Below are 19,138 nucleotides of genomic sequence, written 5' to 3'. Positions count from 1 at the left end.
AACACCGCACTCAATCAAGGACGGCGAACGCAAAAGCACAAAAGTCTGACAAAACCACCCCACCACGCTAATATCCTACACACAATACTTATTAAACACGACTTGCAAATATTCAACTCTGGATGTTTATACTTCCTTCTTTGGTAAATTCTCAATTGATAACAGCAATTTCCATCCACATGCTGAAGAGAGTACGATCTTTCCCAGATCAAACGAGTTTGTGGGGGGAGGGAAGACTTAAACCCCAATTTCACACTTAGATATTGTGTATTCCCTGCTTCTGATATTCCTGTCCTTCAGAAGATTAAAATTTCCCTTCTATGGCAACTATATTTCTAGTTCATCTGACTCTTTCACTTTAATTTTTAAACTTGAGAATGAATGTGAAAACGAAAGAGTTATAAAAATGTCATCCTTCAGGTCCACCGACGGACAGTAAAATTAGTGGGCAAAAGCGTGACGAGAAACAGGGTATCTGCACAACTGCAAAGTATCTCCCCCAAATACTTATTAGTGACAGAGAACAGCAGTAACTTACGCAGTGGAGAAGCCCGGCAAACACCATGTTAACTGAGTAACCGAGTCTCACAGAGCCAGGAACTGGACATACCGAGAGCATGTATCCCTGACAGGATGCCCCGAGCCGACGTCATCTCATTCTAATGACGAGAAAACACCAGACAAACCCAAACAGGGACGTTCCACAGAATGACTGACTAGTGCTCTCCCCAAGTGTCAAGGTCATGGAAACCCAGGAGAGACCGAGGGGCTGTCACTGATGGGAGACTCAAGAGACATGAGGACTAAATGCAGGGTGGGGCCCCGAGCCCGATGCTGGCTCGTCAGGAGGACATCAGAGGAAAAGCGGTTAAACCTGAACAAGGTCTACAGGTTAATTAATAGTACTGTACCAACATCAATTTCCTGGTTTTGACGCGTGACCTACAATTGTGTAAGACCTGAGCCTCAGCGTGGATCAGGTGAGGAGTACGTGGAAGCGGAACCAAAAGGATTATCAGGCAGACTGTGCAGAACCCCTCACATAAATGAGAAAAACACACACAACTCATTAGATAACAACTGGCAAAAGGCATGAATAGGCATTTCCCAGAAGAGGAAGCACATACTGCCAATAATTTGGGGAAATTTCAACGAAACCCTAAGGAGATACTATAAAAATACAGTATATCTTGGCTCCTTCGGCTAAGAGGAGATTCTTAAAACTTTTTGAAGTCTGATAACACCAAAGACTGGCAAGGGAGAAAGCGACAGGAGCTTTCTGCTGTCGGCAGAGGCACAGCTGGTACAACCACTTTGGGAAATAACTTGACATATCTTGTCTATTTGGGGGCCAATCCCCCGCCTTGGTATATGTCCTGGAGGCCCCTGAACACACGCATCTGGGGACGCATGGGAGAGACTGCCACAGATTTGTGTGTGATAGCACAACATGGAAAACAAGTCCAAAGTACACGCAGGAGAGAACGGGTGCCCCGAGTGCACCCACGCAGTGGAAGGGCAGATGGCACAAAAACAGAAAAGGACCACCACCACACGCGCGGCATGAGTGCATTTCAAGATACCGCGTGAAGAACGCAAGTCACAGAATACATGCAGGATGAAACCATGTAGGTAAAGTTTGAAAACAGGGAAAACTCAATACTCTTTTTCTTTTTTTTTTTTTAAATAAATACATATTATGGCAACACCATAAAGAAAGACAAGGGACTGGTGACTTAAAACTCGGGATCCAGGTTCTCTGGGGCAAAGGGATGTGAAGGTCAGTGGGGTTTCTGGACACCCTGGGGGTGCATTCTTATCAGCCGGGCACACCTATTCTAGTTGGAGGAGAAATATGACACTTTTCTTCGTATACAGTTAATGTCGAAGGATACTTAGGGAAAAACAGGAATGCAAACAGGCTAAACGCCCCGAATTTTCTGTGTATAGACTCACATCCTAAATGAAGCTTAGTGACAAAGATGGCCAGGCTTTGTGAAACTTTCAGACCCTAAAATGAAAGGAAAGAGCCCTCAGGGAGCAACTGGGAAGGGTTCAGATTAGCTTCCCAGGCACAGATCTGAAAACACTCACGATCTGCCAGGCAGGACCCCTACGTCACAGCTGGAAAGTTCTCTTAAGGACGCGTTAATTTCCTACTATGGAACAAGATCTAGAAAATTTGAGCTCCTTGCGTTATACCAATTTTTACTATTTTAAGAACCCTTCATATTCCTTGAACAGAAACATTTATCTAGTTTGAGTGAATTAATTTTTTTCCTTCTCAAACCATTTGGATAGCTTACTTAGCCTCCCTTATGTGTTTTTGTTTTTAAAAAATCAGGATTTAGAGCAATTTACAGCTTGCTTGTACTTCCACAGTTTTTAAGGAAATTCTACCAAAGGTCGAAATCCGTCATGAGAACACAATCATGTAGCCCAGACAGACGGCTCACTCACCAGCTGGAACTCGCTCCTCCGGCTGAAAGCTTCCCTGATGCCAGAGTCCCTCCAGAGCGCGCTCAGGGCAGGGACGTACAGCTGGAAGGTGGCGGGCTCCACGGGCAGCCCTGCTTTGTTCTCAAAGGCCATGAGGAACATCCCGTGCTTCTCATTCTCAGAATACTGCCAAGGAATACCAAGCTTGTCTCGCGCATCAACCAGAACCCTTGAGCCCTAAGAAAGAGAAGAAATAAGAAGGACTTCATTGTGCTGCAAAGGCTAAATCACCACGAGGAGCTCGATGTGGCCTGATGGTCGTGAGGCAGGACACTCGCGAGCCATGAGGCCTGAAGCCAGGACTGGTCTCTGGGTTTGCTTTGTCCTGGCACGAACATCTTCCTCCAGGAATGTGACTGTATCCAGACAGATGGACACACAGACCACATCACAGGTCCACCCTTTGCTGTCACTCATTTGGAAAGGTCCTGGAAGGGAGAAATCCGAATGCGGAAGACGCAGCAACAAATTCCACACAGTACCGTCTGACAATGAAGTGTGAAGCACGTTGGTGAAACAACTACAGCTGTTGTCATCGCTGAGACCCGGCAGCTCCTCCCAGCTTAGGAGTGGGGGCCACAAACACACCGGCAGTCAGAGCCGGGAAGAGACACGCCGATGGCCGCCCGCCCGCTGGAAACAGGGGCTGGGGCATCCCGTTCTAGATGTGTGACCGTGAGAAACTATGTTTCGTTGTGTTGCTAATTTCCTCACTGTTAAAAACAAAGTTAGCATTTTCTGCCTTTTCCTTACCTCACTGACAGGGGCAAGGGGACCGAGGAACAGCCTAAACTAAAAGAGCATTAGGGAAAGCGGCCACACTGTAGACAACACTGTCATGGTGATAACTACCCCCCTGGACAGGAAGTAGGTCTAGTCCATCTTTCTCAGGTTAGTGCTTCAAAAGCAGCCACACCGTGCCTAAGGAAGTTCCTGATTCCTCTGAGGGGCGCCACGGAGCACTCCCTGGCACCACCCGCACTGGATGAGCCAGAGCAGCGGGGGGCCCTGCCCGCCTGGAAAGGCCCTCAGCTGGCTCCAAGTGGTCTGACCCGCAACGACGGAGAGCAGTACCCTGTCCCCAGCACAGAGAACGTCAGGACCTCACTGCCCAGCTCGCACTTACTTTTTGAAAACAAGAACAGCTTTACTGGAGTGTAAGTCACATGACATACAATTCCCCCATTTACAGTGAACAGCGGAATGGTTTTTAGTTGGCAGTTATCCTAAAAACCTGGGGCAAAGGAGATAAATCAGTTCCGCCTCCTGCACATTTCTGCTGTAGCATCTGCCTTGAACCACAGAGGTGAATGGTAATGGTGACCAGAGAGAGAAGCTACAATCTCCCCTCCAGACCTAGTGACCAGGACTGCCTGGTTAGAGATGTTCCTGTGAGTTTCCTCCTCAGGGTCCATGCCCGTCTGCCACTCACGACCATGTCCAGTCCATGTGTTTAATGCTTACTTGGGGCAAAGTACTGAGGTGGGCACTGCAGGCAAACAAAATATTTATGAATCAGTGACTGAGCTCCTAAAACTCAGAATCTGGCTAGGGAGATGAATACGTGGATTTAAAAAGTAACACCTATTAATAATAAAAACTCTCAGAAAACTAGGAATAGAGAACTTCCTTAACTTCATAGAGAACACTGACAACAACCCTACAGCTAACACCAAAATCAGTGGTGGAAGACTGGATGCGTCCCTCTAAGAATCAGAACAAGATGAGGATGCTCACTTTTATCACTGCTCTTCAACACGGTTCCAGCAGTGTGGTAAAGTGAAGGAAAGAAATATAAAGTGCATGGATCAGAGAGAAAACAATAAAACTAAGCCTTTTTGCAGATGAAATAATGGTCTATGCAGAAAATTCCAAGGAATATACCAAAAAAACTCCTAGAATTCAAGTGAATTCAGCAAGCTTGCCGAATATAAAAATCAACCTACAAAAGTCAACGATCTTTCTATATACTAGCAAATAATATGTGGAAATTGAAATTTAAAATGCAATACTATTAACAATCACACAATGAAACACTTAGGTATAAATCTAGCAAAACATGTACAGGACTTGTATGCTGAAAACTATAAAATGTTGATGAAAGAAATCAAAGATCTAATAAATGGAGGGACACCATGTTCATGGATTGGAAGCGTCAACACAACATCAATTCTCTCCAAATTGATATACAGGTCTAATAATTTCTATAAAATCCCAGAAAGATCTTTTATGGATATAGATATAAATATGGAAAGGCACTAGATTAAAACAATTTTGAAAAAGAAAAATTAAGTGGGAGGATTCCAATTTCCAGATTTATTACATAGCTACAATAAGAAAGACTATGTGGTATTGGTGAAGGACTAGACACACAGTTCAATGGAACATAAGAGAAAACCCAGAGATGGTCCCACATAAGTACAGTCAATTGATTTTTTTGAAGATCCAAAAGCAATTAAATAAAGGATAGCCTTTTCAATACATGATGTTGGAGCAATTGGATGTCCATAGGCAAAGAAAAAAAAAAGGCGTGACCTAAACCTCACACCTTATACAAAACTGATTCAAAACATAAAACTATAGCATAGGGCTTCCCTGGTGGCACAGTGGCTAGGAATGCGCCTGCCAATGCAGGGGACACGGGTTTGAGCCCTGGTCTGGGAAGATCCCACATGTCATGGAGCAACTAAGCCCATGAGCCACAACTATTGAGCCTGCGTGCCACAACTACTGAAGACACCTGGAGCCTGTGCTCCACAACAGAGAAGCAACCGCAATGAGAAGCCTGCACACCACAACAAAGAGTAGCCCCCACTCACCACAACTAGAGAAAGCCTGCACACAACAAGGAAGATCCAACACAGCCAAAACTAAATAAATAAATGAATAAATTTATATATATATATATATATATATATATATATATATATAAAACCAAAACTATAGCATAAGAGAAAATCTTCAGGACTTACAACTTGGTGAACACTCCTTAGACACGACACAAAATGCATAAAAGAAAAATACTGATAAACTGGACTTCAACAAAATTAAAGCTTTTGCTCTGCCAGAGGCTCAAGAGAATGAAAAGACAGGCTAGAGACTGGTAGGAAATATCTGCCAACCACACATCTGACAAAGGACTCATATTTGGAATACATAAAGAATGCTCAAAACTCAACAGTTAAAAAACCAAACAATCCAGTTGGAAAGTGGGCAAAGACATGAAAAGCTTTTTCACCAGAGAGTACACACATCGCAAGTACGCGGAGGAGAAACAGGATGCCCACGCTCACCGGCCATCAGGGAAAAGCAGACCAAGACTTTGATAAGACGTCACCACACATCTACTAAAACGGCTGAGACCAAAAGCAGCAAATGGTGGTGAGGATGCGGAGATATGTGGCCTCTAGTGCACTGCTGGTGTGGATGTGAAATGGGACAGCCCCTCTAGAAAATAGCGTTTCAGTTTCTTAAAAAAAGTAAGCATGCATTTAACATACAACCCAGCAATCTCACGCCCAGGCATTTATCCCAGAGAAATGAAAATTTATGTCCACACAAAAATCTGTGCAGGAACGGTCACAGCAGCTTTATTCACAATGGCCACAAACTAGAAACAGCCCAGATGTACTTCAATAAACAAATGGTTCCACTGTGGAACCTCTGTACCATGGAACACTGTTCAGCGATGACAAGTAACCAACTACTACTGCATACGACTTAGATGGACCTCAGAGGTCACATACTACGTGACTCCGTTTATACAGCATTCTTGAAATGACAAAATCATAGGGATGGAGAACAAAGCAGTGGCTGCCGGGGATCAGGGCTGGTAGAGGACAGAGGGTAGAGGTGGCTGAAGGTGGGGGGGATCTCTGTGGCGATGGGGCAGTGCTTCATCTTGATTAGCAGTGTTGGTTACACAAAACTACACAGGTGATAGTCGCAGAATCACACACACACACTGTACCAATGTCAGTCTCCTGGTTTTGATATTGCACTATATGTATATAAAATGTAACCACTAGGGGAAATTCCTATGAACCTATAATTATTTCAAAATAAAAAGTAAAAAAAATAAAAGTTAACTAGCAATTATGGCAATATATGTTCCAGTTACATGGTGTGGAAAGGGCCAAGGGTACTAAAGGCCGAAGGAAGAGAGACTGGTAGGAAGAGGTGAGGCTTGGAAAACCCTAATCTGAGATGAGCGTTTGAAGTAACGCTTCATTTCAACAACTGGCAACAGTGAATCACAATCTATCCAGAGGGAAACAGGACTCAAACCAATCCTCAGCTTGCCTTCCTCCCTGTCCCTGCCTCCCTCATTCCTGCACTCTCTCTGATGACATCACCCCAACCCCCCCCCCCCCCACCCACCCCAGAGGACAACAGAAAATGTTCAAGAACCACAGAGAAAAGATGCTTCACATTCTCCACATTGTGCACTACAGCAAGTATCTGAGCACAGGGAAGGGAGAAGCGATTTCTCTGATGAGCTTCTAGGCAAAGGGTCACAGCACCTTTGCGCAAATCAGAGAGGTTCCCAGCGGCCCGGCAAGGAGCTGCGTCAGGACTTAACCCCACCTGCCCGCACCCAGGCAGCCAACACACCTGCCACTCTCGAGAGTCCTGCCCGCACGACTGCAGCACATTGGCCCTTGACACAGGAGCTATCTTTTCAGGGCTCTGTTTATGTGTTAAAAAGCTTACTTCCCAAGGAGCACAACCTCACTCATGGGTTAAACTGAGCCGCTACTCCTTTGGGAGGTGACGGCAGAGGCAAAGGCAGGGAACCAAACCGGCCTTAGAAGCCTGAGCAGTCGTTTACCAAGACTGCTTTCAACGCTGCACAGACCAGGTCTGCCCTAATTATTGGGGTGAACATAGGTTTGGTTTAAAAAAAACCCCGGTGGATCCAAAAGCAGCCTGTGTTCCCACGGCACATTGCCACCCAGGCAAGGTGGAACTGGTCCAAATTAAGTTCACCCAAACACGAAGAAAAGGCTCCTTATTTCTCTTTTCAGACATCCAGGGAAATTGGCAAAACTGCTGACGAACTTTGAAATCTACCAGCAAGCTACAGTTCATTTTCTATATCTTATAGGGAGGGAAAAGGCATCAAGAAAAAAAAGACATCTCTCTTTTGCCCTTATTTGAAATTATTCTAGTCAAAAACTACTCCCTGCTAACTTTGTTCTGAATCTCCAAAACTGAGCTCTAGGGAAGTTTTCTGCTCTGAGACATTTGCTTAAAATCTGTGTCTACTTTTTCTTCTTTTTTAGCGAGAGCTTAAGGTCTTTGGAAATGTTATATTCACTGTATTTTGCAGAAATGATAGTTATATATATATATATATCCCCATCACGATACAGAGTTGCTAAGTCTTAAAAGTGAGATACTAATACAGCAGGTATAACAGAATAGTAAAACATCTTGCCCCATCCTTTTCCAATAAAAGACCAATTTCCTAAAACACAAAGGACAAGAAACTTCTAAAATCCATATACATGCACAAGAAAAAAAAAAACTAAGGCAGAAGACAATTTACTTAAGTCTCATTAATGGCTATTTAAAAAGCCCTTCTTCCAGTAAGTGTTACTGAAGTATTAATTTTTTTCAGTAACCATACATTTTATTCAGTTACCCAAATATAAACAAAGTCCTAAGCAGATTGATGACTTCATCTCAATACTATGTAACACTTTAAACTGTTCAAAGAACACATTTTTAAGACAACTTATAAATTCAGCAATTTAAACTTCTGGTCAAAGACTAGCTTCCTTGTCTGCTGGGGATGTAGATTTGGGGGGGGGGGGTTCGGTTTTACTGGACAAAGGCCAAAAACTGCAAATCCTGTTATCTCGTTTCAAAACAGATTTTGTTAGTTTAGCCCCTAATCAAACCAAATCTTTATAGATTAGTCATTCCTTACTAAAATCTTCCCACAATAAATAATAAAGCTAAGAAAGATATAAAATGCTAGCAGCTCAAATGAGCTTTCTCTATAGAATGAAATTTACATGAAGAAAATGTTAAGATTTTGCATGTTCACCCAATTAGATAACAGTATATGTACTTGGAAAGCTCTGTTTTTGTTTTTTTTCAAACCCTCTAGGCTGACTTGTTTGTCTCTGGCCAGCATCCAAATAAAAGAAATGCTGCCAGAAATGTAAACAGGATACATTTCTTTAAGTTAATGAGTCCAGCAAGCAAAGGCAGATGGCTCCTCATTTTCCTCTGAGGCTGGAGTGGAGGCTACCTTCTAAGTTAGAGGTTGCAGAAAAAGTGAGGAAGGGACATGGCTGGCAGCAAACTGGTCACCAGAGCGCCGTCACTGCTATGGCACAAAGTTGGACAGCATCCTGGTCCAGGGCCCTGTCTCACCAAACCTCCTCCTCCTGTGAGCTTTGGGAACAAATGCATTGTTCTCATAGGACGGACTGTCCCTCCCCACGCCCCTTCTCCCGGAAAGCCACCGGCAGGGCTCTCCCCACAGCCAGACTGAGGGCTGCCTGGCAAAGAAACGTGCCAGGGGACGGGGGCAAGGCCAAGAAGGTGCTCGATGTGGCGCCTGCCCTGAGAGCTTCCAGTGCCACCACAGGAGCGGGCCAGAGCATCCGAGGCACAGGCCAGAGACAAACACCACCGTCGGGGGTGGGCGGAAGGTCGCGGGACAGGAGGAAGCGTCACATGGGTGACAGGAGCAGGTTAAAGGCAGACAGCGGTGAGCTAAGAAGTCTGGAATTCACTCTGTAAGAAGCAGGGAGCAATGGAGGCTCTGGGAAGGGGCGGCACAAGGTCAGCGCTCTGCTCCAGACTCGGCGATGGGGAGGAGCCAGCGCAGGTGGGAACGCCGAGCCTCTCGTACAGACGACACACGGGAAGAGGAGATCTAAAAGCAGAGAGCACGGGAGGGCTCGGGAGGGGTGAGGTTTGGGTGCGTTTATGACAACTTAAATTTAACAGGACAATAGGAAACCCAAGGCAAAATATTCAGGAAACAGATGCAACTGTCACAAAAACTAGGTGTAGGAAGCACAAGGAGAAGCAAATCAGCTTTTTTTTTTTTTTGCTGCCTAGAAAAGGTTGGTTCTCCTAGAAGAGAGAGGAAAGAAAGGAAGGAAGCAAGGAACAGAGACAGAGAGAAGGAGAGAGAGAGAGAGAGAAAGAAAGGAAAGAAAGAAAAAGAAAGGAAGGAAGGAAGGAAGGAAGGAAGGAAAGAAAGAAATTCCACATCAGTTCAGAATTCCTCAGATCTCCTAAACGGAAGTGTGGAAATCCATGCTGAACTTCAGAACTCAAGAGCCAGCAGACTGGAGACTTGGGAAGTCACCTCCTGGTGCCAGCACCGACCAACCTGTCCCTCACCCCCTCTTCCAGCTGGGCGCTCTGGAAGCTGTTTGACTAAATGTTTCACTAAGTATTATAAAGACGAACAGTGGTACGAGAGGAAGTGAAGCCTCCTGTTAAGTACAGAAAATATTAAAAAATTAGAGTAAATACTAACTATCATTCCAAGGGGAAAAAAGTCCTGCAAACACTACAAACAGGTAACACATCTTAACGTGCTAGTTCAACATTCAAGTTGGGACTCGCACTCTGAAATAATTTAGTGAGAATTTTTAAAATAACATATAGTGGTAAATATGTGAGTAAACTGTACATAGTAAAGGTAAGTGCTTCATAGAATTCCCGCTTCAGTTATGACAGATATGCTTATATACAGATATATATACACATACGGGGGTGTGTGTGTGTGTGTGTGTGTGTGTGAGCTCACCTCATCTTCCTGACAGTGTGACGTGTGTAGTATTGTGCCCATTTTACAGATGATAAAAGGGAAGCTCACTCACTCGGCCACTGAGGGTGCTTCAGTAACCCTGAAGCTAGTGTTTTTTCACCTCTATTCTCTTCCTCTACAGGTGTGTCTGGGGAGATTCGGGAGCAAAGAGGCAGGAGTGGGAAGTTGCCCTGTTCACTCCCTGTTTTTCACACAGTTGACAGCAGGCACTGAGGCCAGAAACATCTGAATTGGCCTTCTATGCCCCCAGTGTTCCTGGTATTCTCTAGAATTTTTTTTTTTAAAGCAGTAATTAAATCTAGAAGTATGGGATATGCTGCACACTTGCCTAAATCAGAGGAAATTTAGTAAGCTCAGGTTCTACTTTAATCTCCAAACAGTAAACAATCTCCCATACACGACCCTGGCAGCACAGGATTAGAGCAGCCTGTGGCCGCTCTGTCCAATGGGGAGGCCCCCAGGCACCCGTGGCCGCTGAGCAATGGAAGGTGGCCAGTCTGAACTGAGACGTGTTATAAACACATACCGGGTTTCAGAGGCTTACTACGAGAGGTAACTGTATTTTATCTTTTAATACGGATTACATGTTGAAATTATAACACTTTGGACAGTTCAGGTTATTAAAACACATTAAAATTATTTTAATTTTTTTTTACCTTCCTTAATGTAGCTAGTTTAAAGTACATACGTGGCTCACGTTACATTTCTGCTGGACAACGCTGCTTATGGGCACATTTCTTGAGATGGAATTTGTTTCTTTCAGATTACAAAAATATTTTTAGTACAGAAAATAGAGGAAACATAGGAGTGCATAAAAAAGGTTATTAAATCCTCAAAAATATCATTATCTAGAAACAGGTTAACATCTTAGAATGTTATCTGTATCATTCTGTATATAAACTCTTTGTGTATATAAACATTTTATAAACCTTTAAAAACATTTCAAGCAACGTATCAAACATTTCCCCATGTCATTAAATATTTCAGAATGTCAAGGTTTGTAATTGCTGCATAGCAACCCAACACTGGGATGTGTCAGGGTTAAACTAACGCCCTGTTGCTGACCATGTGAACTGTTCCCAGTCCATGGGGAAGTGTGAACGCACATCAGGGACTCCCCGGTGCGGGTGTATCTGCACAGACCTGGCTATTTGCCTGGGACAGGCCCTAGAAGCGGACCTGCAGGGTAGAAGCATGCGCACATTCTGAGAGGTCAGGTAAATATGAGTAACCTGCTCTCTGGAAAGCCTGCACCAATTTACACGTATTTGGTAACTCTTCATTTTCCTTTAATTTTTCCCAAATTCTTTTTTAAAAATTGGCCTGTCTGCTTTGCTAAAACTGTCCTCCAATATTATTTAACCAGTCACATCCTCAAACCATAGCTCCCTGAGAAAGCACAATGATTAGCAACTGGAAGTGAAGCAAGTTCAGTGCGTGCGCGCGTCTGTGTACACGACAACTAAGAGTCAGGGAAAAGCAGAAAATTAACAGACATTTGGCTTCTATATCTCAAATAAGCTTTTATATAAGTATTCATTTTCCCTCTAAGTCCTATTAATAACATTAATAAGCTAAATAAGTTAATAAAATTACTGAATGATAAATAAAATTAAAGTAATGGAGAAAATAATAATAAAGTAGCCATTAATAATAAAAATGCTTGACTTTCCCAAGCATGTGTGAATGTCTAAAGTCTCTCACTTCCAATCAGAGAATAAGGATCAGTCAACACTGCCATTAAAACATTCTATGTCAAGGCATGAAGAAGAATTCAAAACATTTAGCCTGGGACTTCCCTGGTGGCGCAGTGGTTAAGAATCCACCTGCCAATGCAGGGGACACGGGTTCCATCCCTGGTCCGGGAAGATCCCACATGCCGCAGAGCAACTAAGCCCGTGCGCCACTACTGAGCCTGCGCTCTAGAGCCCACAGCTATTGAGCCCATGTGCCTGGAGCCCGTGTTCTGCAACAAGAGAAGCCACCGAAATGAGAGGCCCACGCACCACAATGAAGAGTGGCCCCCGCTCAACACAGCTGGAGAAAGCCCACGCGCAGCAATGAAGATCCAATGCAGCCAATAAATACATAAATTTATAAAAAACAAACAACGACAAAAAACATTTAGCCTGATTTCTCAGCAGAAGTTTCCAAATCAGGAGAGCCTTGAATTTGATGGGAGAGTAACATCAACTTGTGTCTATATAAACAGAAATCCCTTGAAATAATGAGGCCTTAAGATCAGCTGTAAGAGGGGAAAAAATAGGCTGGACAACATGCCATCTTGTCCCCACCTCTCCCGTCTGAAGCTGTTTGATGGGAAACCTGAAGCTGGCTCGAAGACTGACTATAGAAAAGTTAAAAGAAGATAAAATGACTATTGCAGAATTCAATGACTATGCCACGCAGTAAAACTCCACGGTAACATAGACAGCACCAAAAACGCACCCAGACCTGTCAGTAAGTGAGACGCCAGCTTTAGGTAGACTTGTACGGAACTGCTACGACACTGCATCATTTCAAGCAAATCAAGTCTTAGGCATTGAACAGAATCGGTCATCACAGGGACAGGAGAGGGCAGCTACTCAGCTCACGAAAAAGAGCTCTTAGAATGCGACAAACCCGCTTGCGTGGCCCATGGAGGAGTGTGGTAAAACAGGGTCAAGGTACCTAAAAACTCTACTATTATTTGGGCTCTTCCCTTGATCCGGCTCTGTAGGAACGTGTTTATGGAATGGACCAGTAGTTTAGGATGCTAAACATGAAAATCTTTATGCCTCAATTAGTGCTTATAAAGAGCAAAGAGCTGGTCTCCACAATTTTCAGTACATAGTTCACGTTCACACATTTCCCTCTCACTCATACACATGTGGACAGGATGTGGCATGACCTCTGACACTGGCACACAGAGCACACACAGCAGCACAGCTCAGCAGTAGACGTGGCAGGACACGGGCTCTGCCACCTCCGCGCCTTTGAAAAAGTGACGTCGGGGCCCTCCGCGGGTCGCCAAGGCAGGGGTCGAGAGACCGACCTGCCCTTGGAGCCTGTGCCTCCCCCTGCAGGCTGGCACCCGGGCAGCCCCCCCGGGAGGCCAGCACTCACGAGGGGTCCAGCGGGCAGGTGCCAGCGAGAGCGGGACCGCACGCCCGCAGGCCTCAGCGGCAGCAGCTGAGAAGCCTGCAGCGTGGGGTGACACACACCACCCGCCCCCACCACCCGGCTGTCAGCAAAGGCCCTGGTGCTACCTTCAAAACAGGTCTAGAACTTGACCGTTTCCTGCCACTCCCTCAGCCATGGCTTTGGTCCAGCCACCGTCGTCTGTCACCTGGATCACTGCACATCTTCTAATTGGTCTCCACGTGTCTACACTTGTCCCCATCAGTCTGTTCTCAAAATAAGTCAGTTCATAGCACTGTTTGCCCAAACCCAACACGGGGCCTCTCTCATCAGAGGAAAAGCCCAGGAAGCCCGACCCTGCGCTGTTGCTTCTCTGACCCCATTTCCTCCTGCTTATCTCCCCTGCCTGCTCCACGCCAGACACTTGGCCGCCCTGCTTCTGCCTCGGGGCCTTTGCACTTCTGGTTCTCGATGCCTGAAGCCCTTCTGCCTGAGATATCCACGTGACTCACTCCAGTCTCCTCTGGGTCTCTACTCAGATGTCAGCTTAGCAGGCCTTCCCTGGCCATCTTAACCGCCACCTGCTCCCAGCCGGTGCTTACCACCCTTCCCATCCCTTCCCTGCCTTTCATCTCTGGAGCACTTACCGCCAGCTAAGGAACCTGACTCATTTATCCAGTTTACTGCACTCCTCCCCCACTGGGACGTGAGGCCCCTGAGGGCAGGCGCCCCTGGCTGTTTTGTTCACTCCCGTATTCCCAGGGCCCGCACACAGATCTACAGATGTGGACAGGATGAACACACAGATCTCAGGTTCCTCATCTGCTAAACAAGGCTGAAACAACCCTTTCTATCTCCCCGTCTGCAGCGAGGAATATCTGAAGCAAGAGATATTGTATATTAATAATTAGATTTGCCTTGTACCAAAACTGGTCAGATAGTACACAAACCAAACATCATTAGCCATTTCAATTTATTTCTCCCTGGAAACTGCACCACATGAAGAATCGTTACGGAGGTCGATAAACTAATACTGGCCCATACTTTATTTGAAAGCAATTTAGTTATATAATGGGTCTGCAAAATTCCTTTTAAAACTATCTCCTTTTCATATGTCAAAGATAAAAGAAAAGCCTGTTTACAGGAAAAGTTCAACCAAAGAGACAGCTTAATTTACTGTAACAAGTAAACTAAATCTGCAAAGGGACAGTTTAAACAGAAGCAATTTTCACACATATGTGTTTTACATCTTTTAAAAGCATACAGATGCTTTTACGATTAATAAGATACAAGTAACTGTTTAACAGCATACTGACTCCGGAGCAGCCTTCCAGCACGGCGCCGTCACCCCATCAACGGTGACAAATGGCGTCACTTTCTCACAGGGAGAAAAAGGGATCGACCCCAGGAGTGGACGTTATCTCTTGTGAAATAGCTAGCTTAAATTTTCAGGGTTTGCTGGGATGGATAAAATAATGGAGGTAATAACGATAATCAGGTTATCTCCCTAAGGAGGGACTTAGCTCAGGACCCTAAGAATAAGAAGTGGGACCCCAAAGGACAGATCCTAGCAGTCGCTGGAAAGATAAGAGGAAAAAATGGGGACGTGGGGCCCCAGGGACGCTCTCACCCACAGGGACACCAGGGCAGCAGCTCAGCCACGGTCAACAGTAGGTGCAGCATCGGAAGAAAGAGACGTCTTGCGCGGTCAAGTGAGGGGACTCCGTCCTCCACAGCCAAAGGAGATTAGAATTTGAAAGAGAGCACAGACTTGCTGAAAGCCCAAGCCTGAAGGCCCCGCGCTGGGCATGTGGGGGGTCCCCGGGGCCTGGCGGCACTGACAGACCCAGAAAGGAAGTCAGCTCCCACCTGGGCGGGGCTGGCTGTGCCTTCCCTCGCCCGGCCCCACAGCCCAGGCCCGCGTGTTTGGAGGAGAATCAGGCCATCCTACAGGGCACACACCCTGGGCCTCCGTTCAGCACGCTGGCTGCTTAGTCCTCAGGTAACTTTACACAATGACCATCCGAATAACTGTCACCACACTTCTGTCTACTATACAGAGATCTCCAACTACAATCAACGTCCCTGAAAGTGCCTGGCCCACACTCCACAGGCTCTAGAGCAGGAAATGAGACAGTAAAATGAGAATTAGTTCTATAGCCAGGCTCCCAATGAGCCATGCTCGACTGGATGCTGTTCCGCCCGCCCTCGCCCAGGGCCTGCTGGCCAGCGGAAGGGCAGCAATGCTGGCTTCTAGCGGTCGACAAAGCACACACACAGAGCAGGTGCCCCATCAAATGGACTCTGCTGGCGAGTTCAAAGACCGGCCAGTGGGTCCACCCAACGCCAGTGTCCACTTAAAAAGCACCTTCCATCGAGAACCATGTAAAACCAAAGGAAATCTGACATTCAGCACCTAAATTTAGCATTCGTTATTTAGAGGGTGGGCGGAACCCCCCGGAAAGTTTCCCTAGCAGTGCAACACCACAGCCTCGTGAGAAGACAAAGCCTTCCCGTGCTCAGCAGAACCAGAATTACAAAGCATTCTTCACTAGAAACCTGCAAACTAAGTTAATCTCTTTGTTACTAATTCTGTGAAAAAACTATTTTCAGTTTTCAAATAAGGAAGAACACTTCCTTAAGGACCCACATCTGCTTTGCCTCAAAATTATGATAAATCATTCAGACATTCTCCTTAGCTCACCTTCTCTTTTAAAGCTGCTAAGACACTAACAGAGCCTTCAGACCTTGGAGACGGGTGAAAACCGGGTGACTTCATGCCCCTGAGCAGCCACCCCTGGTTCCTAAGGCTTCTACCAAAGCCACGTGAACGTACAGACGTTTATCACGAATCTCAAGGTCCCCCTAGATGATGGGGAGGGGTACAGAAAAAGACAAAAAAAAACCCTACAAAACCTCTACCCTTAACTAATGACAGAGCTGGCAAATGAAGCAGTTACTCCACATTTTTAGACAGGTTTCAGGATACAGACATATATAAAAATCTAAAGAACTTGGTACCTTTAAAGTGAAATTGCTTCCTCCCAAGTAAGAAGTTATAACTCTGAGATGAAACAAAGTTTTAAAATTACAGATATTTATCAGCTTTGATGAAACAGAATGCTCTTCTTCCATAGGATGATGCTTTGTATTTATCTAATTATTTAAAAAGTAGATGATACCATGCCCACAGTACAAACTTCATTAGGTACAAAAGGGTATCTGGTGACAAGCCTCCCACCTGCCGGGTCCTGCTGCCTCTCAGCCCTCCCCTCCCCCGAGGACACGGCAGCCCCGGTCAGCAAAGTGTGCTGACGGGTCACAGACACCACGGAGAGCCCCCGTGCGATGCACGTGAAGCACACCGGTAACCCGACCGCCGCAGCTGGAGAGCACGCGGCTGGATGAAGTGACAGCGGAGAGCAGAGGCGGGTGGACCAGGCGGGACGGGGATGCAGGGTGGAAACGGAGCCCGAGGACCAGCGTGCAGGGAGGGCCTGACTGCACTGGACTGGAACACTGGGGCACACCGGGAGGGGCTGGGAGTCTGGGGACGTGAGGCCCTGGCTATGGCCGCCCGTCTGTGGCTCCTTGGCTGTAAGACGCCGGCAGCGGCTGGCGGCGGGCCTGCTCAGAGCAGACGGATCCGCAGCTGCCGTCCGCTGTCCCGGCGCGCGGGCCCTCGCCTGTCCTTAGGAATCCCAGTTACCTGAATGAAAGACAATTAGTGGCTCAGACTGAAGACCCCGACTCTGTCCAAGTTCACAAACAAGATCAGAGTCACGGTCTGAAACTTTTCGGGGATTTCTTTTGCTAACATAGTCTTACATAGTCAAGAGTCACCTTCTCAGAGAGGCCTTACCCGACCACCCTACTTAAAACCACAACCCCACCACAAAATTCCTTATTTCCTTTTCCTGCTTCTTTCATGGCCCAGAACTTCACAGAACATCGGAGCCGGAACAAACGCTAAAAGGGGCTGCGTCAGATCACCCTGCAGGCGTGAATCCCTCATAACGAACAGCCTTCCGGCTATAAACGGTTGTCAGACTCACCTTCCGGAAAGAACGCCCTGAGTTACCCACAACCCCCCAAGCACCCTTCCTGTGTCTCCGACGTGCCCCGCGCTCACCTGCACCTCTCGGCAGCTGAGATGACCTCTGTGCAGCCCCACGAGGCCACCTGCGCGCCAAGCACAGTGCCCACGGCACAATGACACTTTACTTCTGCAGCCTGACGCATCGTGGGCACGCCACCCTTCACAAGGAGACCATCCCTACCCCGCAGAGCCCCTTCCGCCCCACTCAGTTCATTCAAAGACACCAGGTGCCGGCACCGTGGCAGCCACCGAGGCTGCGGCAGAGACTGAGATGGACGGGCCCCTGCCCGCGTGAAGCGTCCTTGTGAGCTGAGGAACCTTCCAAAACCAACTTAACAGAAAGAGACGTGAAAGCCACTGCAACCCAGCCGCCGCGCCCTGGGCTCCAAAGGTAATAAATGCCCAGGGGAGACAGGCATACAGAAAGGAGGCTGCCGTCCACAGGGCCGTCAGGGGAGGCCACGTAGGAGCCTTGTACGCAGGCCTTGACGACAGCAAGGAGCTTTCCTAGTGGAAGGGAGGCAAAGGCCCTGAGCTCAGCATCTGTGAAAAACTAAACCTCAGCGAGGCTTGGTGAGCCAGGGGAGAGGGCGGTCGGTCACGCGTGAGCTGTGTGTGCAGGGCCACAAAGGCACCTGACGCTCCCTGGGGGTCATCCGGATGTTTCCCTGACGACAGTTCAATTATAAAATATAATTCAGAAACAGGAGAATCTTAATGTCCAAGTGTTGTTTTATCAAACGATCTTTGAAAGTTAGCCAAAGTAAACTCAGAAATGGCACTGTGATTTGGAACGGGGGGTGGGGGGGGTGGGTATTCGTGTATCCACATTTAAAGGCAAGGCTCTCTGACAATCGGTCAAGAAGAAAACAAAACGGAGGATTCCGCATACACGTGCCTCATCGCACAGCACAGGAACCAGGCAGAGGCTTCGGGAAACGGAAAGCTCTAGCGTTCACCTGTATTCTGAGGCCACCTGACGCCCCACATTCTTCTGAGAGGAGCTTTGGTAAGCAGCCCGCACAGCACAACAGCGAAGGGTAAGATGGACGTTTCTCCCCACGCCGCCCTCGTGGGAGAGCCACCGCCGCGCTGCCGGCCGTGCGGGCTCCTGGCCCTGGCTCAGGACTAGGCACTCGGCCTGCTGTGTCCAGCGTGGGGGCCAGGGAGCAGGTCGGCAAACTCAGGCCGGCGGGCCGAATCTGTCCTGTTTCCTGACTGTGTCTGGCTTGTGAGCGAACGATGGCTCTCAGAGATGAATATCTGCGTTTGATTCAATGGTAAGAACAAGAACTCTGAACCCCAGTTACCTGAAATGTGACTCCCCACAAAAGAATTCCATTCTTTTCAATAATATACATGTACTGTAAACAATTATACTCAATCGTCATTATTATAGCATTTTGAATTTATCAATAAAGTCTGTGGATATCTGTTTTCTTTCCTGTTACATGGGTACCTATGTAATATCCCTGATACTGACCCCTGGCCTCCAAAGCCTAAAATACCGACTCTCTGGCCGACGCCTAGGGCTTCTCCCCTCCATGGCAGTTTATCTGACCTTAAGAATCCCCCCGGAGTGTGTGTTCAGAGTCCCTTCTCCCAGATCCGTGCTC

The 19,138-nt window shown here is 46.8% G+C and overlaps 1 protein-coding gene across 2 annotated transcripts in view; it reads right to left on the bottom strand.

Moving 5' to 3' along the window:
* The window catches only part of GNA12 (G protein subunit alpha 12), a 105,724-nt gene that overhangs the window by 60,709 nt on the left and 25,877 nt on the right, over nucleotides 1-19,138 (bottom strand). Inside the window, exon 2 of one of the 2 annotated variants that reach the window (XM_057749132.1) lies at nucleotides 2,461-2,676. The exons of the other annotated variant lie outside the window; for it this stretch is intronic. Coding sequence (XP_057605115.1) covers nucleotides 2,461-2,676 — 216 coding nt within the window. The remainder of the gene's footprint in view (nucleotides 1-2,460; nucleotides 2,677-19,138) is intronic. 2 annotated transcript variants of the gene reach the window in all.

This window comes from Hippopotamus amphibius, chromosome 9 (assembly GCF_030028045.1).
Source record: "Hippopotamus amphibius kiboko isolate mHipAmp2 chromosome 9, mHipAmp2.hap2, whole genome shotgun sequence".
Lineage (NCBI taxonomy): Eukaryota > Metazoa > Chordata > Mammalia > Artiodactyla > Hippopotamidae > Hippopotamus > Hippopotamus amphibius.
The sequence above is the reverse complement of the archived record's forward strand: the minus strand, read 5'-3'. Positions and strand labels throughout refer to the sequence as shown.